The sequence below is a fragment of the Saccopteryx leptura genome, chromosome 1, assembly GCF_036850995.1.
Source record: "Saccopteryx leptura isolate mSacLep1 chromosome 1, mSacLep1_pri_phased_curated, whole genome shotgun sequence".
NCBI classification, from domain to species: domain Eukaryota; kingdom Metazoa; phylum Chordata; class Mammalia; order Chiroptera; family Emballonuridae; genus Saccopteryx; species Saccopteryx leptura.
The window spans coordinates 30,030,457-30,047,915 of NC_089503.1; the positions used below are offsets into that span (position 1 = coordinate 30,030,457).

The window sequence follows — 17,459 nt, forward strand, 5'->3', positions numbered from 1 at the left end:
GATGATCTGGTCAACGATGGACCCCATACAGGATGGTGGTATACCAGTTAGCTGAGGAATGTAGAATAGTAGGCTAGATCATCTAGGTTTGTATAAATGCACTGATACTCACACAATGAAACTGCCCAACAACACATTTCTCAGAATGTATCCCTGCGGTTAAGTGGCACATGATGGAGTCTGGAAGGCTCTGTTGAGGAGGTACCATTACTGGAGGATGTGGGAGATAATGTTCTGAATCTGAGAAATAGCAAGTGCAACGGTCCATTCTAGGAATGAACTTAGTGTGTTTGAGGACCAGGTGGTCAGTGGGGCTGGCTATAGGAGGCTAATGGGAATGGAAAGATGGTTCTGATGAGGTAGGAGGGGGCCTAGATCCTGTTGAGCCTATTAGGGCTTGGTGAGGAGTCTGGATATTTTTCCAACTGAAACCTATCTCAGAAAGATCTTACTGTTCAAATGATCTACAGATTCCTCAACAAGCACAAAGAAGGAAGATGTATTTATTAAATAAGTAAATATGAGGATACTATGAACATTCTAGTACTTGGATTTAAAAGACCCACACCCTTCATAATCTTAACTCATGCAATCCTATCCTACTGTGTAATTCTATATGAATAAAGCCATAGTACTTGTGAAGTCAAACACCACAGGACACAGTAGCAAATCCTCAGGGGGATCCTTTATTTCATTCACTTCCGAGTTACAAAGTAGCATTTCAACCTGTCCAAGTTTTTTCCTCCAGTTCAGCCAATGGCTTGGAACATCACCTTGTCCTAATTCCATGGTGTAAGTGGTCCCCAGGCAGGTCCAAGGGTGGTGGAATCACCAGGACTGGAGGCGAAGGTCCCAGCACCCCACCAGGAAGCCTTCCTTGGGATCCCCCTCCCTCCTTCCTCTAGATGAGCAGCGAGGAAACGCACTGTATTTCTACTCACTTTCTCAAAGATCACACCTACCTTATTTATACGTCGTGAGCATTTTCTCAAGTATGATAACGTGCTTACCATTTTCCTATTGTTCTTCAAATGCCTGACATTCATCTTTTCCCTACCTCTAAAATTCCATTCTTTTTCACATTATCTTTCTGGATTGTTTCTCATTGCAAAAACAAAAACAAAAAAACACAAAGATCTGGGTTTGTTGGGCACATTACCAGGTCCATACAGAAAAATGCACCGAGGTTTTGTATGCCATTACAGTAACGGAGTACAGTCAAGAAGGAGGAAGCTGAAGTATTAGACCTGTTCTGAAATAAGCCTAGGTAGTATGATACCACGTAGCTTCATCAGTTTCCACTCACCAACTATTCAAGAGTGACAGGTATAAAAACAAACCTGTAGTTAAAACACATAGCAGTCACTCCATATACTGTCCCTCCCAACCCACCCAACTTCTGAATAACAGGGCTTTTTCTAATTTTATTCCCCTTTAAATTTAATGGAAAAAGCTAAAAAGTCACGTTTTAGCAATGTATTCCCCCAGAGCATTGTGATTCACCAAGATTTTAATGTGCTTGCCGAGATATCTTACTGAGGGAATAGCAATGATTCTTTTCCAGTAAATATTGAGTGAAAACCAATTTTAACTCCAGTCTGAGGTTATTAACTTGCTGGTTTCAGGGACACAACTGCTATAAATTAGATAACTGTAGCAAACAGCCAAGACAATAAAAGAAAAAGCCTATGACAGTTCCGCCATATTATGGTGAGTGTATATCAAAGTTCATCATGATTTTTTGTGAGGTCTTCTCCATAATTGGTAGCTTGGCTTCCAACAAACATGTTCCAGTTCTCCAATATCTCCTCTTTAGTTAGCTTTTCATCCTGTAAGGTAGAGAGAAGAGCTGTGTCATCCAACTCTAGTAACTCTGAATAGTGCAGCATGAAGCTCGGTTATTTCACTGATTTGCAATATTAACCCCCCCCCCCCTTTTTTAAGGAGATAGAAGCAGGAAGGGAGAGAGATGAGAAGCATCAACTTGTAGTTGCATCACTTTAGTTGTTCATTGATTGCTTCTCCTATGTGCCTAGACCGGGGGCTCAGGCCGAGCTAGTGACCCCTTGTTCAAGCCAGCAACCTTTGGGCTCAAGCCAACGATCATGGGGTCATGTTTATGATCCCATGCTCACGCCAGTGACCCCACACTCAAGCAGCTGAGCCTGTGCTGAAGCTGACAAGCCAGCAACCTCCGAGTTTCAACCTGGGACCTCAGAGTCTCAGGTTGACGCTCTATCCACTGTGCCACCACAGGTCAGGCTAAAACCCTACACTTTTATAATAAAGAAGCTTCTGATAATTCTTTCATCTCCCATTATGGCACTGCAAACCCCAAACTGGAACAGCCTCTCGCTGTAACAGCTGTGCTCAAATATACCAGGTAAGTCTCCAAGGAATTCAGGAGCTATTGATAGAATCCAGCTATGTCTACAAGTGGTGCTGGCATTCCCAAAATGGGCTCTGAAGAACTCGACTCCCTTTTCATGCAAAACTCAACTCTCTCCTGCGAGCCTAGAGCAGTGATCAAAGTGGAAAAAGGCAAGCTTTCTTTCTAAATCTTGCTTCCCTATTTATTTGGATATGCATAAATAGATACTGAAGTGCTGGGCATAGAGCTGGAAGTGTGAGTTTGCCTGAGGCTGCCCGGGTTTTAAAGGGCTGGGCTTCCTTGTGCCTGACACATCATGGATATTGGATAAATATCTGCTGACTGAATGAACAGATGAACAAACTTGTCCTAAGGCAACACTGGGTGTACCACTTAAATCCACGCCCTGACCATAGCAAAGTTCCGCAATCCTAGGAAATGGGAGTGAATGTAAGTCCGTGGCCCATAGCGGACTATCCAGGAATGCCTTGGCCTAATGACCTTACCACGAGTTATCAGGATATTGGGTCAAGTTTACAGGTCTCTAACATTGGGCAAGAATGAGAAATGTCAATACACCGCAGCGTCACAGGCCAATGCTATCATAAATAAGCAAACAGAACCAATCTTATGTAAACTGTCTCCCTTCAAGGATCGATGCCGGAAGAATGTGAAATACCCTGTTTTTGTCCGACTCGTACACCAAGTGTCTGGCCTCAGCCTGCGCGTGGTCATAGTCTTGAGGGAGGATCCAGTGGCGAATCTCATCTTTGTCCAACTTCCCGTCCTTGTTCAGATCCCGGAATTCATTGAACTGCTCCCGTTCTGACAAAACCCAGTCTGGCTCAGGGCCATTCTCCTCGTGGGAAAACATATCCGCTAGAAAGGAAGGTTGATCTTAGTTATGAAGACAAGTGGGAAGGTATGTCAGAGAAAACCTGACCTCTTGAGTTTTTGGAAGGGTGGTGACCAATCTAGAGACCTAACACAAATATCTGGTGGGCAGTTTCTTGAGAATAATTATGCAATGACTGCACTTGGCAGAACAGAAAGAACTGAGCTTAGGAGCCAGAAGATGAAAGATGAACTAAGTCTCTTGACTCAGTTCAGTGACGAGGATTAAGTTACTTAATTCGATGGCTGAGTCTTAAATTGACTTGTCTGCAAAATGGAGGTAACAATTCACAAATCACAGGGTTATTACGAAGGTCAAGGGGGACACTTTGTGAAAGCCCTCTACAACCCAAACTAGCACTATACAAAAACTAGTAACAACCATCAAGCATTGTCTGTGGTCCAGATACTGTATAACATACTGTCCTTTTTTTTTTTTTTTTCTATAACAATCCTATGAAGTAGGTCTCGTTATATAATTCCCATTTCATAGATGAAAACACTGAGGTCACAGCTAGGATGAGCTTCAGGCTGCAAAGGAACAGGGGCACTCTGCTTCCAACCAAGCCTTATTCACTGTGTTCATTCCTACTATTATTTTTATATCACTTCCAAAAAGCTTTCACATGTATCATTTTATTTCATTCTTATAACAATTCTGAAAGATAGATCATTATCCTTGTTTTACAAATTGGCAGGGAAAGGATAAGGAAAGCAAACTTTATGCATTATTTGCTAAATCACTAGATCTCCTTGGAAAAGAGAGCTACCCTGTGGCAGCTTCTCATTAATGGAAACACAGTTTGGAAATGTCAGGTGGTACAGGGAGCAGGTAAGAGAGGTAAGACCCTTGGTTCAGCTACAAGGCAGATCCACACCTGACTTTGCACACTGTTTTTTAGAAAGGGCTGTCATATACATGAGCTAACTTGAGCTCCATCCAGCCTTGGAAACGTGGGTGCTGTGTATCCCCATTTTACAGATGAGGAAACTGAGGCTTATGGTGATCACATGACTCCTCTGGAGTCACAGAGCATGTAAGAAGCCAGGACTACTAATTCCAGTGCTCTCCCCACTACATCATCACTGGGTTTCCACCCCTCCCTTCCTGCAGAGAAGTCACTTGCTGGACAAGTCCATGCACTGGGCCTCTGGCGGCAAATTGCTCAGTGGAAAGAACGGAATGTTGCTTCCCAGCAAAGCCACTCGGTGAGTTTTGCCCCTGGCTTTCCAGTTTCAATGCAGAGTTCAGGAGGGCCGGGAAGAGCACACACCCTTAATCAAAGATGCTGCATTTGTTTAATCAGTCAGCCTTTCCTGTCGGTCTAATTCCGTCCCCACTGTCAAGGCGCCTGCAGCTCTGAGCCTTCCCTTGGACGGGTACCAGGCAAGAGGCAGGCTCTGCTGCCCGCACTGACAAGGGGGCTATCAGCACCTGCTCTTCTACCAAGTTAGTGCCACCACGAACACTTTATCTACTGTGGCGAGGGCTACCTGTCTGTTACACCACAGACAGAGAACGGGGTTAGGCTCCTCGGATCAAATATAATTCCTGGTGATGAGCAGCAGTTCTGCTCTTCCTTACTGAAGGCACTCATTCTGGCCCACGTGGGTGTCAAAGGAATAACCAACGACTGATGGCAAGTTGGGCTCTGGTTCTACACTGCAGGGTAATTAACTGCTTCCATGAAATACGTGTATATGAATTTTATTTATCCCATCCCTCAAATAATTTGCCAGCTTTTACCTTACTGACTTGAGAAAAGAGGAGGTGTCATGAGAAGGCAGCTATGGCCCAAAGCACTGGCAGAACAGCTGATGAGGATCAAACAGACATGTCCATGTTGCCTGCTCTGGTCCTGTACGCTCGGAGGGCTGCCAGGCAGGGCTCTGACCCAGGACATCAGAGTCTCTCTCATTCAGCCAGTGTTCGCAGCTACCTGACAATGCACTTCTTGATGTTACTTACGTGGAGCCCTTCTGGACGAAATGTTAGGTACGGTACTCCCAATGCAAGGATTGAAAACAAAACAGCTATATTATGGGGCAATTGTGCACTTTGCAAAAGGATTTACCTGTGAGAAGGAATGCTTTTCTGCAGATTGCTTGGGCACAGAAATAGTTCTGTTGATCACAGCTGTGTCTACTTAAGAGCTTCTAGGCCTGGCTGACCCAGGCTGATCTTAGTCCTTCCCCTGAGACTGTCTGCTCTAGACTCCTATAAATGTACAAGATCTCCAGTCCGATTTTGCAAAGATAAAACTACACAGTGTGATGAAGGCCACTTCTCAGAGCCGTGGGGCCAACTGCTGGTCATCCTAGAGAGCGGGGCCACCCTTCTGGCCTCTTATGCACTGACTGAGGTCCAGTAAGTCCTCTCCGACACTGCACCTTTAGGGATGGTGTGACAGATCCCTCCCCATTGGGAGATACACCTATAGACTTGTAGTTGTTGCTAAAAAATATGTCTGGAGAAAGGGACCAGGCATGAAGGTGGCCGAATGTTGCCCAGTTGGGACAGCTGAGCAGGACACCAGGTTGAACTCACCGATATACTCATCCTGATCCACAAACCCGTCCCCGTTCTTATCGATGTCCTCCAGGGTTTCCTAGGAAGCAAAGCAGAAAACAAAATGAAGGTATCTGTGCTCTCGGTGAATCCTGAGTTTGACTATTTTCCTCCTTTGTCTGGCTTTTATGGCTCAGTGTTTGGTGATTTCTGGCTTGTCTCCTTCTCGCCAGGCATCGACTTCTTATCTGTAAAAACTAGGCAGTGGTGTCTGTCCCCTCACCCCGCCCCACTGTCAGCAGCAGAATGTTCTCTACAAACGAAACTGTACCTATAAGACCAGAGCTGCTCTGATTACATCAGGAAGCCCTGTGAGGCCAACCACGTCCACCACCCAGCCACAGCTTCCCCTGGGGAACCTGTGAGGGGCTGGCTGGGAACCCCGGCACCAGATGGTCGGAGATACAGTCCAATGGTATTTGGATTCTGAACACCGAGATGGCGTCAGAAAAATATGAATTAGCGCCGGCAATTAAAAGTCTATCTAACTTTAGAATGTATTATGTTCTGTATTTAGTATATTTGACTTCCTACTTAAGTATTTTGCCACGGTGAGTACTTAAATGAATTCACTATCCACTGTCTCAGCAACTCACAGCCACGTACCCACTTGTGGCTAACTTTTAATCTCCATCGTCCTCTGGCAAATCAGTTATCACTAAGGGGATGTTGGGCAGTGAAAAGAAATGATTCTTACAACCACTGCCCAGTCCTTAGGGTCATGGTGGTCATGAGAAAAGAGGGACCCAGCAGGTGCATAACTAAATAGTCCAGAACTGGTTATGAAAAAAAAAACAACTGTAGCCACTTGTTTCCCAGCACAAAGGCAGCTGGAACTGGCTCGGGCTATCCGAGTAGGAAGTAGATGATGGCATTATTTTATGGTCGTAGAAAATCAAGACATTTGGGACCCCACAAGACACTCTGGATGCAACTACACTCAGAGGCTTCACAAGCATAGCTAACCCTCAAAGCCTATAGGATCTGATCAGTTTACCATCCGAAGACCCCCACTAAGGGGAGCGTCCTTCCAGGTTTTTACTTTAAGTTTCTGTATGTTTGAACAACCCAATGCATTCCACTGCAGTCTTTTTCTAGTTTCCTCACAGCTGGAAATGGACAAAGACCAGCTAGTTTATTCATCAAACCCATTTGTTCTTTCTGAGCACACAGCTAAACTCTACTTCCCAGCCTCATCCTAGCCAGGAGACAGATGTCATTTCCTGGTCAGAGCAGGAAAGGCGGACTGCCTTCTCCTCATTTCCTCTCTTATCTACCAGCTGGCTGTTGCCAGGGTGACCCTGAGGCCTTAGGATGGTGCGGTACCAGACGGAAGCCACTTGGCTCCCTGGTAACTCTTAGAGAACAGCCCCGAAGACCCCCCCGACTGGGACCACCTGCACGGGACATGGCACAAACAACAGTTTTGACTGTAACACACGGCTAGGACTGGGGGCTATCTGTTAAAGCACTCAGCCTGCCGTGACTCATGCACTGGGTAGATAGGCACTGCAAAGGGGTCCATGTCAGGGTCCTTCTCCAATTCCCCTCGGGAGGAGCAATGTGCTCTCTCTGAAAGGAAAGACAAGATTTTGGTGTAGTTTTTGCTCCGGTCTTTTCCTAGCCCGGGAACTTCTTTTATCTTACCAAAACCACAATTTCTTTCATATGCTCAAACTCCTCTGGGTGCAGAAAGGCGGTGAATTCCTCCCGAGTGGCTGTCTGGTCACCATTGAGGTCTGCCGCTTTGAACCTCCTCTCGTCGCGCGGCAGCATCTTCTTAAAGGTGTGATGGTCTGAGGAATCGTGGAACTCCGCGGGGTTTCCTGCAGGACGTGCGCACAGACGTTTCAACCGCACTGCTAACCGAAGGCGCCCCCCCCCTCCCAGACCGCTCATCCTGCCTGCCCCAGTTGCACACGCGGGACCAAAAGTCCCGACCCAGCGAGTTCTTTCAAATAGTTTATTGCAGAATGCCTCTAGCACCTGCCCCTTCACACTGCCCACAACACAGGCCCTAATGGCCTATTAGGGGTACGCTAGCAGTGGTTAAGAGCCCAGGAATTAGACCACACACATGCCATACTTTTCTTCGCTGAACTGCTTTCATTGTATCATTCTTTGCTCCAGAACACACAGAGGCTCCCTGGCACCCATATTTTGTCTAAATGTTTCTCCCTTAAGCTGTCTGGGAGTGTGTGCATCTCCAGTTCTTCTCAGACCTGTCCCCTTACTGTCTCTACCACACACCCAGTGGGTCTGCACCCTGTGCTCTGCACACACCCTTCCATCATTCCCCCAAACAGGTGTGTCTTATACCCAAACCCTGCCCGTTGCTACATGCGGTGCTGCACCTTTGCCCTTCCAGCTGACCTACCTCCTCCACTCGTCTCTGTCTCAGAATTCCATTCTGAAGGGCCCAGCTCCCAAGCCGCCCTCTCCTGGAAGCCTTCCCTGACTGCTCCAGCCTGCTTGGTCTCTGCTCTCTGAAGCTTGGCAGGACTGCGAAACTGTACCACAGACACCCTTCTTCTCTGCTTTGCTCTGTGTGTGCCCCTGAGACAGCAGCTCAGGGAGGGCAGCAACCTATGTCCTTTTTCATTAGACCACTAACCCCTGTTACTACTCACCACCTACAACTTCATTCGGTAAGCAGCGCAGTACATTCTCAGTAAGCAGAGCAGGACATTCCACAAGCAGGTTCTCCTTAGGAGGCTGTGACACCCGCCCTCCCCCGATGACAGAGCGGAGTCTCCCGTACCAAACTTGCTATGGGGGTCAAGCTGCCTCATGTGTCCTGCAGCACCTCTTACCTAGGTAGTAACCATAAGTGGCCTGCTTGTACTCTTCCCAGGAAATTTTATCGTCTTTGTCCCGATCATAATCCTTCCAGACTTTAGCGACGTTATCATAGATGTATCTTTTCTGCACGCGTTTGATCCAGGTTTTCAGCTCCTCAGTGGTGACAAAGCCGTCCCCATCACTGTCAATTCGATCGACAATCTTCCTGTAGTTAAAAAGAAAGAAACAAAACCCACAAGGCTATTATCAAGGCTTGTGTGATCCTGAGCCAGAAAAAGATCAAGCACGTGCGGAATCTAAACTGTATAAACATAAAATCAATGATCTGACGGTGCTAGAAAGGATCTTAAAGTTTACATTTTTCAAGGATGCTATGCCGCCCGCCGCCGCCCGCCCCCCAGCGCCAATGGCAGACGCTGCGAGCGGACCATGCCCCTTTGTCCTGCTAAACCTGGATGTGGCTCAGAATCCTCAGCACAGTGTCTGCGACGGGCCCTGCCAACTGACTGATGTTGACTGGCAAGGTGAAACCTAGCAGCCCTCTCTGACACAGTCCTTAATGGAAACTGAGGCCGATAGAAATTCAATTACTTTTCCTAGATCACCCAGCTAGTATTTGGTATCACTGGGGTAAGAAATGGCTCTCGGTCCAATCTTAAAAATGGAAAATTTTATGTAAACCAAAAGATAAGCAAGTTCTTTTTGTTTGTTTGTTTCTTTGTTTTGTTTTTTTAACTCACTACTTTGGACCTAAAGACGTGAAATTTAAAGCAGGAGACCAGCTCTTGTTGGACAAGGCACAATAAAACGGTGAGGATCAAAGAGCCTTAACATCAATGAAACCTATTCAAGAAACTTGACCTGCTGAGCAGCTGCAGGAGCCCGAACCCCCTGCTCTTAGGGGAAAGACCCCTATGTCCACTGGCATCCCCTGCTCCACAGATGGCCCAGAGTCTAGCCTCTTCCCACTGGGCTTCCCTGAGGTACCCCAAACCCCAGCCCAGAGCGAAGTTCAGGCTGGGAATTCACCAGTGTCCATCTCTCGGCCAAAGGGCCCAAGCTAGGGACTCCCTCCCTGTAGGAAAGTTCAAAGAGACCCACAGGCAGACTATTTTCAGTGTTAAACATGTTTTACTCTGGTAGCCTGTTTACTTGGGATGAGATCCTACAGACTGATTTGGGATTTGTTTCTTTGCTTTGGGCTAGGACTCCCATCAACTCAGTAGTAAAGTTTTCTTCCTGTGAACAGAAGTTCTGATTGGAGGTTTCTCTTTGATTAATTAAATATGGGAAATGAATTCATTAGCAGTTACATCTTCATCTCCCACCGGGATATCCACATAGTCCCTGCTCCTCTTTCTCATGAGATTGTAAACATTACTAACAGCGTTAATGTGTCCTTTCATTTGCGATTAAAACAGGTCTCCAGATTGAAAGGCTAAGACTGAAGTATCCACAGGCTGGCTTCCTTCCAGGACACCACAGCCAGACAGAGCAGAATTCCTTCAACACTGCTCTGTTCAGCCTACCTACTGTGTGCCAGGCCCTGCTCCAACCCTGGGGACTGAGAGGTAACATGCCCATCAGTTTTCCAAAGCTGGCTGAGGAACAGAATCTCAGACCAGCGGAGCCCTAATGGCGGACTGTGAATAACTGGGGTTTTTTTTTTGTGGAAAAGACAGCATCTAATCTTTGCCCAATAAATGTCCAGGAGATAGTCAACCTGACACATAGTAGGAAGAATAAATGTGATCTCAACCTCTCTCTTTAAAAAAATCCTCAAGATAAAAAAAAAAAAAAGAAGTCTCAGGAGTGATCTTGACCTGTGGTGGCGCAGAGGATAAAGCATCGACCTGGAATGCTGAGGTCACTAGTTCGAAACCCTGGGCTTGCCTGGTCAAGGCACATATGGGAGTTGACGTTTCCTGCTCCTCCCCACCCCTCTCTCTATATATAAAATGAGTAAATAAATTTTTTAAAATCTCAGGAGTAAGATACTGGAAAAGGTGGCTAAGCTGTAGATAAAGCCAACCTCTCCCATCAGAACACCTGGGCCCTAGTCCTGTGTGATCGTGGGCAAATGTCCTGACTCTAGGCGTCTCAGTTTTCCTAGCTGGGAACACCTACTTTACAGGGAATGTCAAAGAATAAAGGACAGAAAGTGTGCCTTTCCTCACGGAGGACGATGAACAGGTGGACAGACTACTCGACAAACTCCTACCTGGGAACAGAAATGAACAAAGCCTCTGAGCTGAGCCTCGGGCAACCTGGTGCCCCCTGCCAGCTGCCGACAAGGGTGCCTTTGCTGCTCCAGGGAATGGCTGCTGCGAAGGAATAATGGTTCATGGGTATCCAGGGAAACCAGGAATCGAGGTCCATATTTGAAACACTCAGATTTTAAAGGTTGGCAATTATCCATAATTTCCATTTTTTGGTAGGTCCCCACATGGCAGCCCTCTGCCTAGGTGTCTCTTGGGAACTTAGAGCTGTCCTGGTTTCAGGATCAGGTCAGGTGGTGGTGACGAAGTTGCTCAGACCCGGCCATGCTCCTCCCTCAGAGCCCAGACTAGAGGGGACTGCTGCACCAGGACTCTGCACAGAGCGGCCGATTTTCATGCTCAGCCATCCCAGACCACACCTGGCATTTCCAACCCTGTCCCCGCCCCAGCCCCTCATCTCTGGCCTGGATTTACTTTACAAGTGAGCAGTGCGTCCACTACCCATCCAGTGGCTTAGGCCGGAGGCCCAGGTGTCATCTGTGAGTCCCTGCTCCCCCCTCTCCAGCCCTATGCTGAGTCAAGTGTGAGCAGTGCCAGTTCCCCCTCCTACATGCTCTGGGTTCATCCTCTCCTGCGTCTGGACCAGCCTGTCTGGTTCAGTTGCTCATGGCCACGACCCTCCCCTTTCCGCCCTCTGTGCTCCAGTTATCTTCTCCCTACTGCCAGTCTGAATTTCCTAACAAGAATCTGGGGATGGTTTTCAACCACATACAGAATAACATCTAATCTCCACCTCTCAGCGGGCCTTCCTGCTCGGCTCTTGGTCTCCCTTCCGCTCTCCCCTCCCACTTCTTCTCCCCTGTCCTTTTATTGTCCCAGTAGCTCTCATCCCCCACAACAGCCTTCAAAACCTCTGGTCTCTCTTCAAGAAGGCCTCTCCCTGATGATATGCCTGTCAACCTCTGAGTCACCCTACAAACTCTGATCCATCCCTAACCCCCAAACCTCTCTCTCCAACCTGAACCCTTAAGGGCTCCCTCTCCTGGATGTGCTCAATGTAGACATGACATGCCGTGGCAGTGAGTATGCTAGTATCCACTTGTGTCTAATTTTTTAAAGTAGTTTGAGGCCTAGAGCATGCCAAGGTTTTCTCTTTGTACCTGCCAGGGAGGTATCTGACATGGTAGCTGGCACACAGTGGCCGTTCAAATGAGTGTTGTGTGATTAAACAAAGTTAAGGTGTTCATACAAGGATCAAATGCAGACCAACTCCATCAACCCTTGCTCTCACCGCAAGGCTTAACTCTTCAGGAGGACAGCTTTAGACTGGAGACTGCAGACTACAGTTCTCCACTCCAAACCCCAGCCCCTGCCCCCACTGACAGGGATGCAAATGGCTGCCACCAGGGCCCCAGAATAAATCAGTTTTCAAGTGCCTCAAAGCAATACAATAGGCTAACCTCATCAAAGGCCCCCATTGTTAAGTCTCAAACAAGAAGAGAAAGTAGTTCTCTGCAAAATAAAAGGTGATTGTTCAAAGGTGACTTTGAAATTCAAAGATCTTTTTATCAGAGCAGGCAGATGGTGCACCTACACAATAGGTATAATTTAGCCTCATATCCTAACCAATCCCACTGGCCTTTGGTGGCCCCCATCAGCACAGGGATGGCTGTGTTCTTTCTCATGTAGCAGGACATGAAGATCTCCACCCCCAGGAACCAGGTTCCAGGAGGCCTGGTGCCCAGTAGGCAGGCTACTGGGACCCTCCCCAACCCATCCTCCATCAGGCTGGCTGCCGATCCCAGATACCTTTGCACAATGCCCCAGTGTCTCCCCAGGAAACCTGTGGAGGGTGCACTTCGATGTCCCAAAGTTTTGTTTCCCAGGACTGGTTCCTGACTCAACTGCTTTCAACAGTGAAAGGTGCAATCCACCACACCGCCCTCCCGCTTTCTGCCCTCAGCTGCCCAAGGTCTGGGTACCTCTATAGGCATCTGCTGGAAACACTAACCTGGGACCCTCTAGGCATCTGCTGGAAACACTAACCTGGGACCAGTTTCCATTCCCACCCTCACCCCCATCCCCAAGTGCCCCTACTTCTTAACAGGATTTTTGTATTCCTACATCAGATATAGGGATTAGGCATAAGGCAAGAGCAGCCCAACCCCAGTCCAGGGACACAGGTCAGGAATCAAGCCTCTCCATCGTCCGCCCACTTCATCTTCTATCCAATTATGTTCTTCCTTCAGACCCGGTTAGAAGTGTCTCAAGCCCTCCTCTTCGGGAATGGGGGGAGAAGAGAGAAACTGGGAGGGTGAGAGAGAACTCCTGTCACTTACAAGGCCACCGTGGACAAACCCTTTATTTGTACACTCTCCACCCTCCCTTCTGATGCAACCACGGAGAGGGGGCGGGCCTTCGCTGTCCTGGCTCCCGCGGCTGCTGCCACGTTCTCGCCTCCCCGCGGGAAGCCACCGCGGCCCGGGGCGATCTCCATGCAGGGGTCCCGGCGCCAGCGGGCAACTTTCGTCCGGCCCGCCGCCACGCCCGGCTGGACCCCGCCCTCGGGTCCGCGCGCCCATTTCGGTTTCGATTTGCGACTCGCGCTCCGCGTGGCTCCCGCCCGAATGGCCCTGCGGGCACCTGCAGCGCCCCCGAACTCAGCCCGGGCCGCGCTCACCCCAGCCGCTCCTTGCTCTCCTCCGAGGTGAGCTGGTCGAAGGTCTTGGAGTCCTCCTTGCCCAGGAAGGCCTCGTGGTCGTACTGGAAGCTCTGGTTGTCCTCGGGCGGCCGCTCGCCCAGCTCCGAGTCGGGCCGCACCACGCGCTCCTTGCGCACGGTGGGCTTGGCCCGCAGCGCCCGGGGAGCCAGCGCCAGCGCCAGCAGCAGCCCCAGGGCGAGTCCCAGGAGGCGGCCGCGGCCACCGCGCGCCATCGTCGGGACGAGAGAGCGGCCCGCAGGGAGGCACCGAGCGAGCGACTAGAGCGGCGACTCGGGGATGGGGGCTGGGGCCGGCGCGGGGGAGGGGACGGGCCAGCCCCTCCCCCAGCGCCCGCCCAGTGCCAGAGCGGAGGGGCGCGCCGGCCGCGGACGGGAAGCTCCGGGCTGCCGCGCTCACGCGCCCATTGGCCGCCGGGCTGCGGGGGGAGGCCGGGGCCGCCGAGCCACGTCGCCCGCCGGGGTGGTGGGCGCGGGGTTCGGGTTTCGCTTCGGTCCCTCCCCGCGATCTCGTCGCGATGGGCGGGCCCAAGCATGCTGCTCTAGGGACTGGAGGGCTCATAGGAAGACTGGGAAGAAGTTCTTTGTCTGCAACAGATGTTCAGGATAAAAGTCCGTCTCTTCTAATAGTTACGGAGAGAGAGCTGAAAGGAGGGAGGCACTGCTCCTCGCCCACCCTCAACTTCCCGCTCGGAGCCCAAGTGTCAACCCCAGACCCCGCCCCAGGATGTGCTCTTAAAACAAATTCAACCCCACTTACCCAAACTGAGAATCTGGTTACAAACAAGAGACTGGAAAGAAACCAAGGTAGGCAAGGTCCCTTAGAACTCAAGGGTTCAGGAGGGCCAAGCAGGTAATTTCGATATGACCCAGGGCCCATCGAAACAGAGCAGCCCTGTGCGATCGGGCTGCCAGGAGGAACGCGGGCCCAAAGCTGACAGATAGTCCCGTTTCCCAGAAGAAATCAGGATTTCAGATGTTTATGGTTTCGTTTCTAATGATGACACTTGACTTCACAAAAGCACTACACCATCCATACAAATCTTGTCTGTACATTGAATCTGGAATCATGCAGCCAACATCAAGAAGCTCTGTAGAACTTTCTGCAATGGCGGAAATGTTCTATGTCTGGGCTGTCCAGTAGGTAGTGGCCCTTGAGCTCACTTGATGTGTAACTAGTGTAACTGAAGCATTGAAAATTTAATTTAAATTTAAACTTGAATAGCCACATGTGGCTAGTGACTATCATGTCGGACAGTGCAAGTTTAGAGCAACAATTCCTTTTGTGTCAGAGCCTTTTGAAACTCATTGAAAGCCATGGACCCTCTTCCAGAAAAATGCACGTACAGTTACTGGCATGGTTGTTTGATTTAAAGTGTCAGGGGATTCATGGATCTTCTGAAACCCCACTCATGAGCCCCAGGTTAAAGATCCCTAGAAAATGAAAACGGGTTGAAGAGAGGGGCCCACCCATCAGCCCTGAATAGCTGTACTCCCAGAACGGTTTGCTCCCTCTGCTCTGTTCCTCCTTCCCCCAGTCTCTGATCCTTTAGAGAAGACCCCTGGTCTGTACTTCTTGCCCTCATGTAAGAATGCCTGGACATTGCCAACAGCAGTATAGATGCGGCTACCTTTCTTATGAAGACTTCTTTTAATCAATTACCAAATAATTATCGTGTGCCCACAATGGCTTAAGCACTGGACCAGGAGCTAAGAGTTCAATGGGAAATTAGACAGTCATTAGTCTCTGAAGAGCTATAGTGTGTATGAACATTTACTCAGTCATTCGATAAACTGAGTGTGAGGTCGGTTGGCAATGGGGGAAGGTCACGTGAGGAACCAGGCTGGGGGAACTTTGGCTGGAACCACCCACACCTATGTACACCAAAAGAAACTTCCCAGGAGCCTGGCCTATGGTGGTGCAGTGGATAAAGCGTTGACCTGGAAACACTGAGGTCACCTGTTCGAAGCCCTGGGCTTGCCTAGTCAAGGTACATATGGGAGCTGATGCTTCCTGCTCCTCCCCCCTTCTCTCTCTCTCTCTCTCTCCTCTCTAAAATGAATAAATAAAAGATATTTTTTAAAAAAGAAACTTCCCAGGAGCCCTTTGAAAAAGAATGACTATCTGTCAGCCAATGAAATTTCGCCATGTCATATCAACCCAACATCCCTACTGATGCTATAAATTACACCCAAACAGGGAGGCGGCACTAATTCTTTGGCCCCTGTCTTGTGGACCAGAGAACCTCATCTGGGAAGCGCTCTACCAAATAAAGCTTTTGCTATTCCACTCTTGATGGCTATGCCCTTCTTTCTTCCTTGTTGGGGAAATACCTTACACTGAGCACCTGATAAATGTCAGGGCTATCTTGGGTATTGGTTGACCAAGCAGCCATGAATTGCAAATCAGCATGACAAGTGCTCCAAGAGGAAGGTGTGGGTCAAGTAAGTTTGCAAATATGATGTACACTGTATATGTTTGCTCGCTTATAGTTTGCATTGGGTGTGGGGCAGGCTGTAAGCAGGCAGGGTCCTTATAGCCTAAGGCTTAGTTTTAAGACTAAGCCTTTCTCACCCTTTTAATACTAAGATCTTCTCAACACTAAGCTTTTCCCCACACCTTTGACTGTTGCATGATGTGGGGTGGTGCACTCTTATGAGGAATCCCATTTATGCCTCAGATAAGTGGCTTTGTATCAGAGACTTCCTTATTTGTATACTGGCTTAAAGACTTTAATTTATACACTATAAAATAAAAGAGACCAGGGCCTCTCTCTCTCTCTCTGGGTTCCTAAAATTAGCATTGCAGCAGAGAGGCAGCCAAGATAGTGGAGTGCTGAAGGAGAAGCCAGTTTGTGCAGAGAGAAGGAGATGGGGAAAGACTTGAATAAGGCTGGTGAGGTAGAAACCTTTTATTCCAGGAATACTTGGATAAGTCAGTGGCTTTGGGAGCCCTGAATGGAAAGGGAAGTGTTTTCCCACTGTGTGTATTTCTCGCCCGCTGGGTGTGAGCTAGGATTAAAAAGGTAACAGCCCACTAGTTCTTGGCTCCATTGTTTCATTACTGTCTGTCCAAATCAAATGAGAACCTGCACAGGTCAGGTGGCTGTGTTGGTGGCCTTGGCTACTGGCCATACAAGGAAGGCATTCAGTATTATAGGGGTACAACAGAGGGACAGGGCCCTGACTTGGAGACTGATTGGGAAAGGCCTCCTGGAAGAAGGCATATCTAAATTGAGACTGAAGGTGAGTAGGGTAAGTTGGATGGTAAGGGTATGGTTGTATGAGAAGAGAAGTTCCTGTGTGAGATGGCAGTGAGACCTGGGGATGTAGTCCTCGGTGAGCTGAATTTTCATGGAACAGGAAGTGTTGTGCTTGAGAACATGTCCCCCTAGACTGCCAGTCTAGAGACTGGAATTTTTAGCAATAGAAGAGCATTACTTTGGGTTTGTAAGAGCTCCCTATTAAAATGCAAGGGCCCTGAGGTAGGTGGTTTGTGAATAGTTGAGTGGGGGCAGAGGAGGGAAGAGAAAGGGGCGGAGGCACTAGGAGGAAGAGATCAGAGCTGGAGAAAGAAGAGGAGGAGCAGGAAGAGAATGGGAAAGTGGGTGGAGATTGGAGACAGTCTTTGCTTATTCACAGCTTTGCCACAGGCACTCTGGGCCTCTGGGACTGATCCAGGCTCTCAGGAATGAGCTGGCACCTCCTTGCGCCTGTACTACTTGGCTTCCTGCCGGACACTAGAGGTTTCCAACAGTTAGATTGTTCTGGAGGTTGTCTTGGCTCCCATGGGAATTACCAGAGAATTCCAGCAGGGCAGTGAACGTGAAACAGTTTATATAATTTCCCCTGGGCTTGCTTTTGTATTTTCTTTGTATTTTCATCC

At 48.8% G+C, this 17,459-nt stretch overlaps 1 protein-coding gene across 2 annotated transcripts; it reads right to left on the reverse strand.

Moving 5' to 3' along the window:
• Positions 1 to 658: 658 nt before the first annotated feature.
• RCN1 (reticulocalbin 1) lies at positions 659 to 14,027 on the reverse strand. Of its 2 annotated transcripts, none has more exons than XM_066363864.1 (6): positions 13,536 to 14,027; positions 8,648 to 8,841; positions 7,482 to 7,660; positions 5,814 to 5,874; positions 3,073 to 3,250; positions 659 to 1,829 (listed from the first exon to the last, which is right to left on the reverse strand). In XM_066363864.1, exons 1-6 carry the CDS (start codon positions 13,787 to 13,789, stop codon positions 1,817 to 1,819), a joined length of 879 nt encoding a protein of 292 aa, XP_066219961.1. In that variant the 5' UTR covers positions 13,790 to 14,027; the 3' UTR covers positions 659 to 1,816. The 2 variants fall into 2 exon arrangements, with proteins under 2 accessions (XP_066219961.1, XP_066219952.1); XM_066363855.1 differs by having other exon boundaries at positions 3,051 to 3,250; positions 13,536 to 14,008.
• Between the last annotated feature and the right edge of the window lie 3,432 nt (positions 14,028 to 17,459).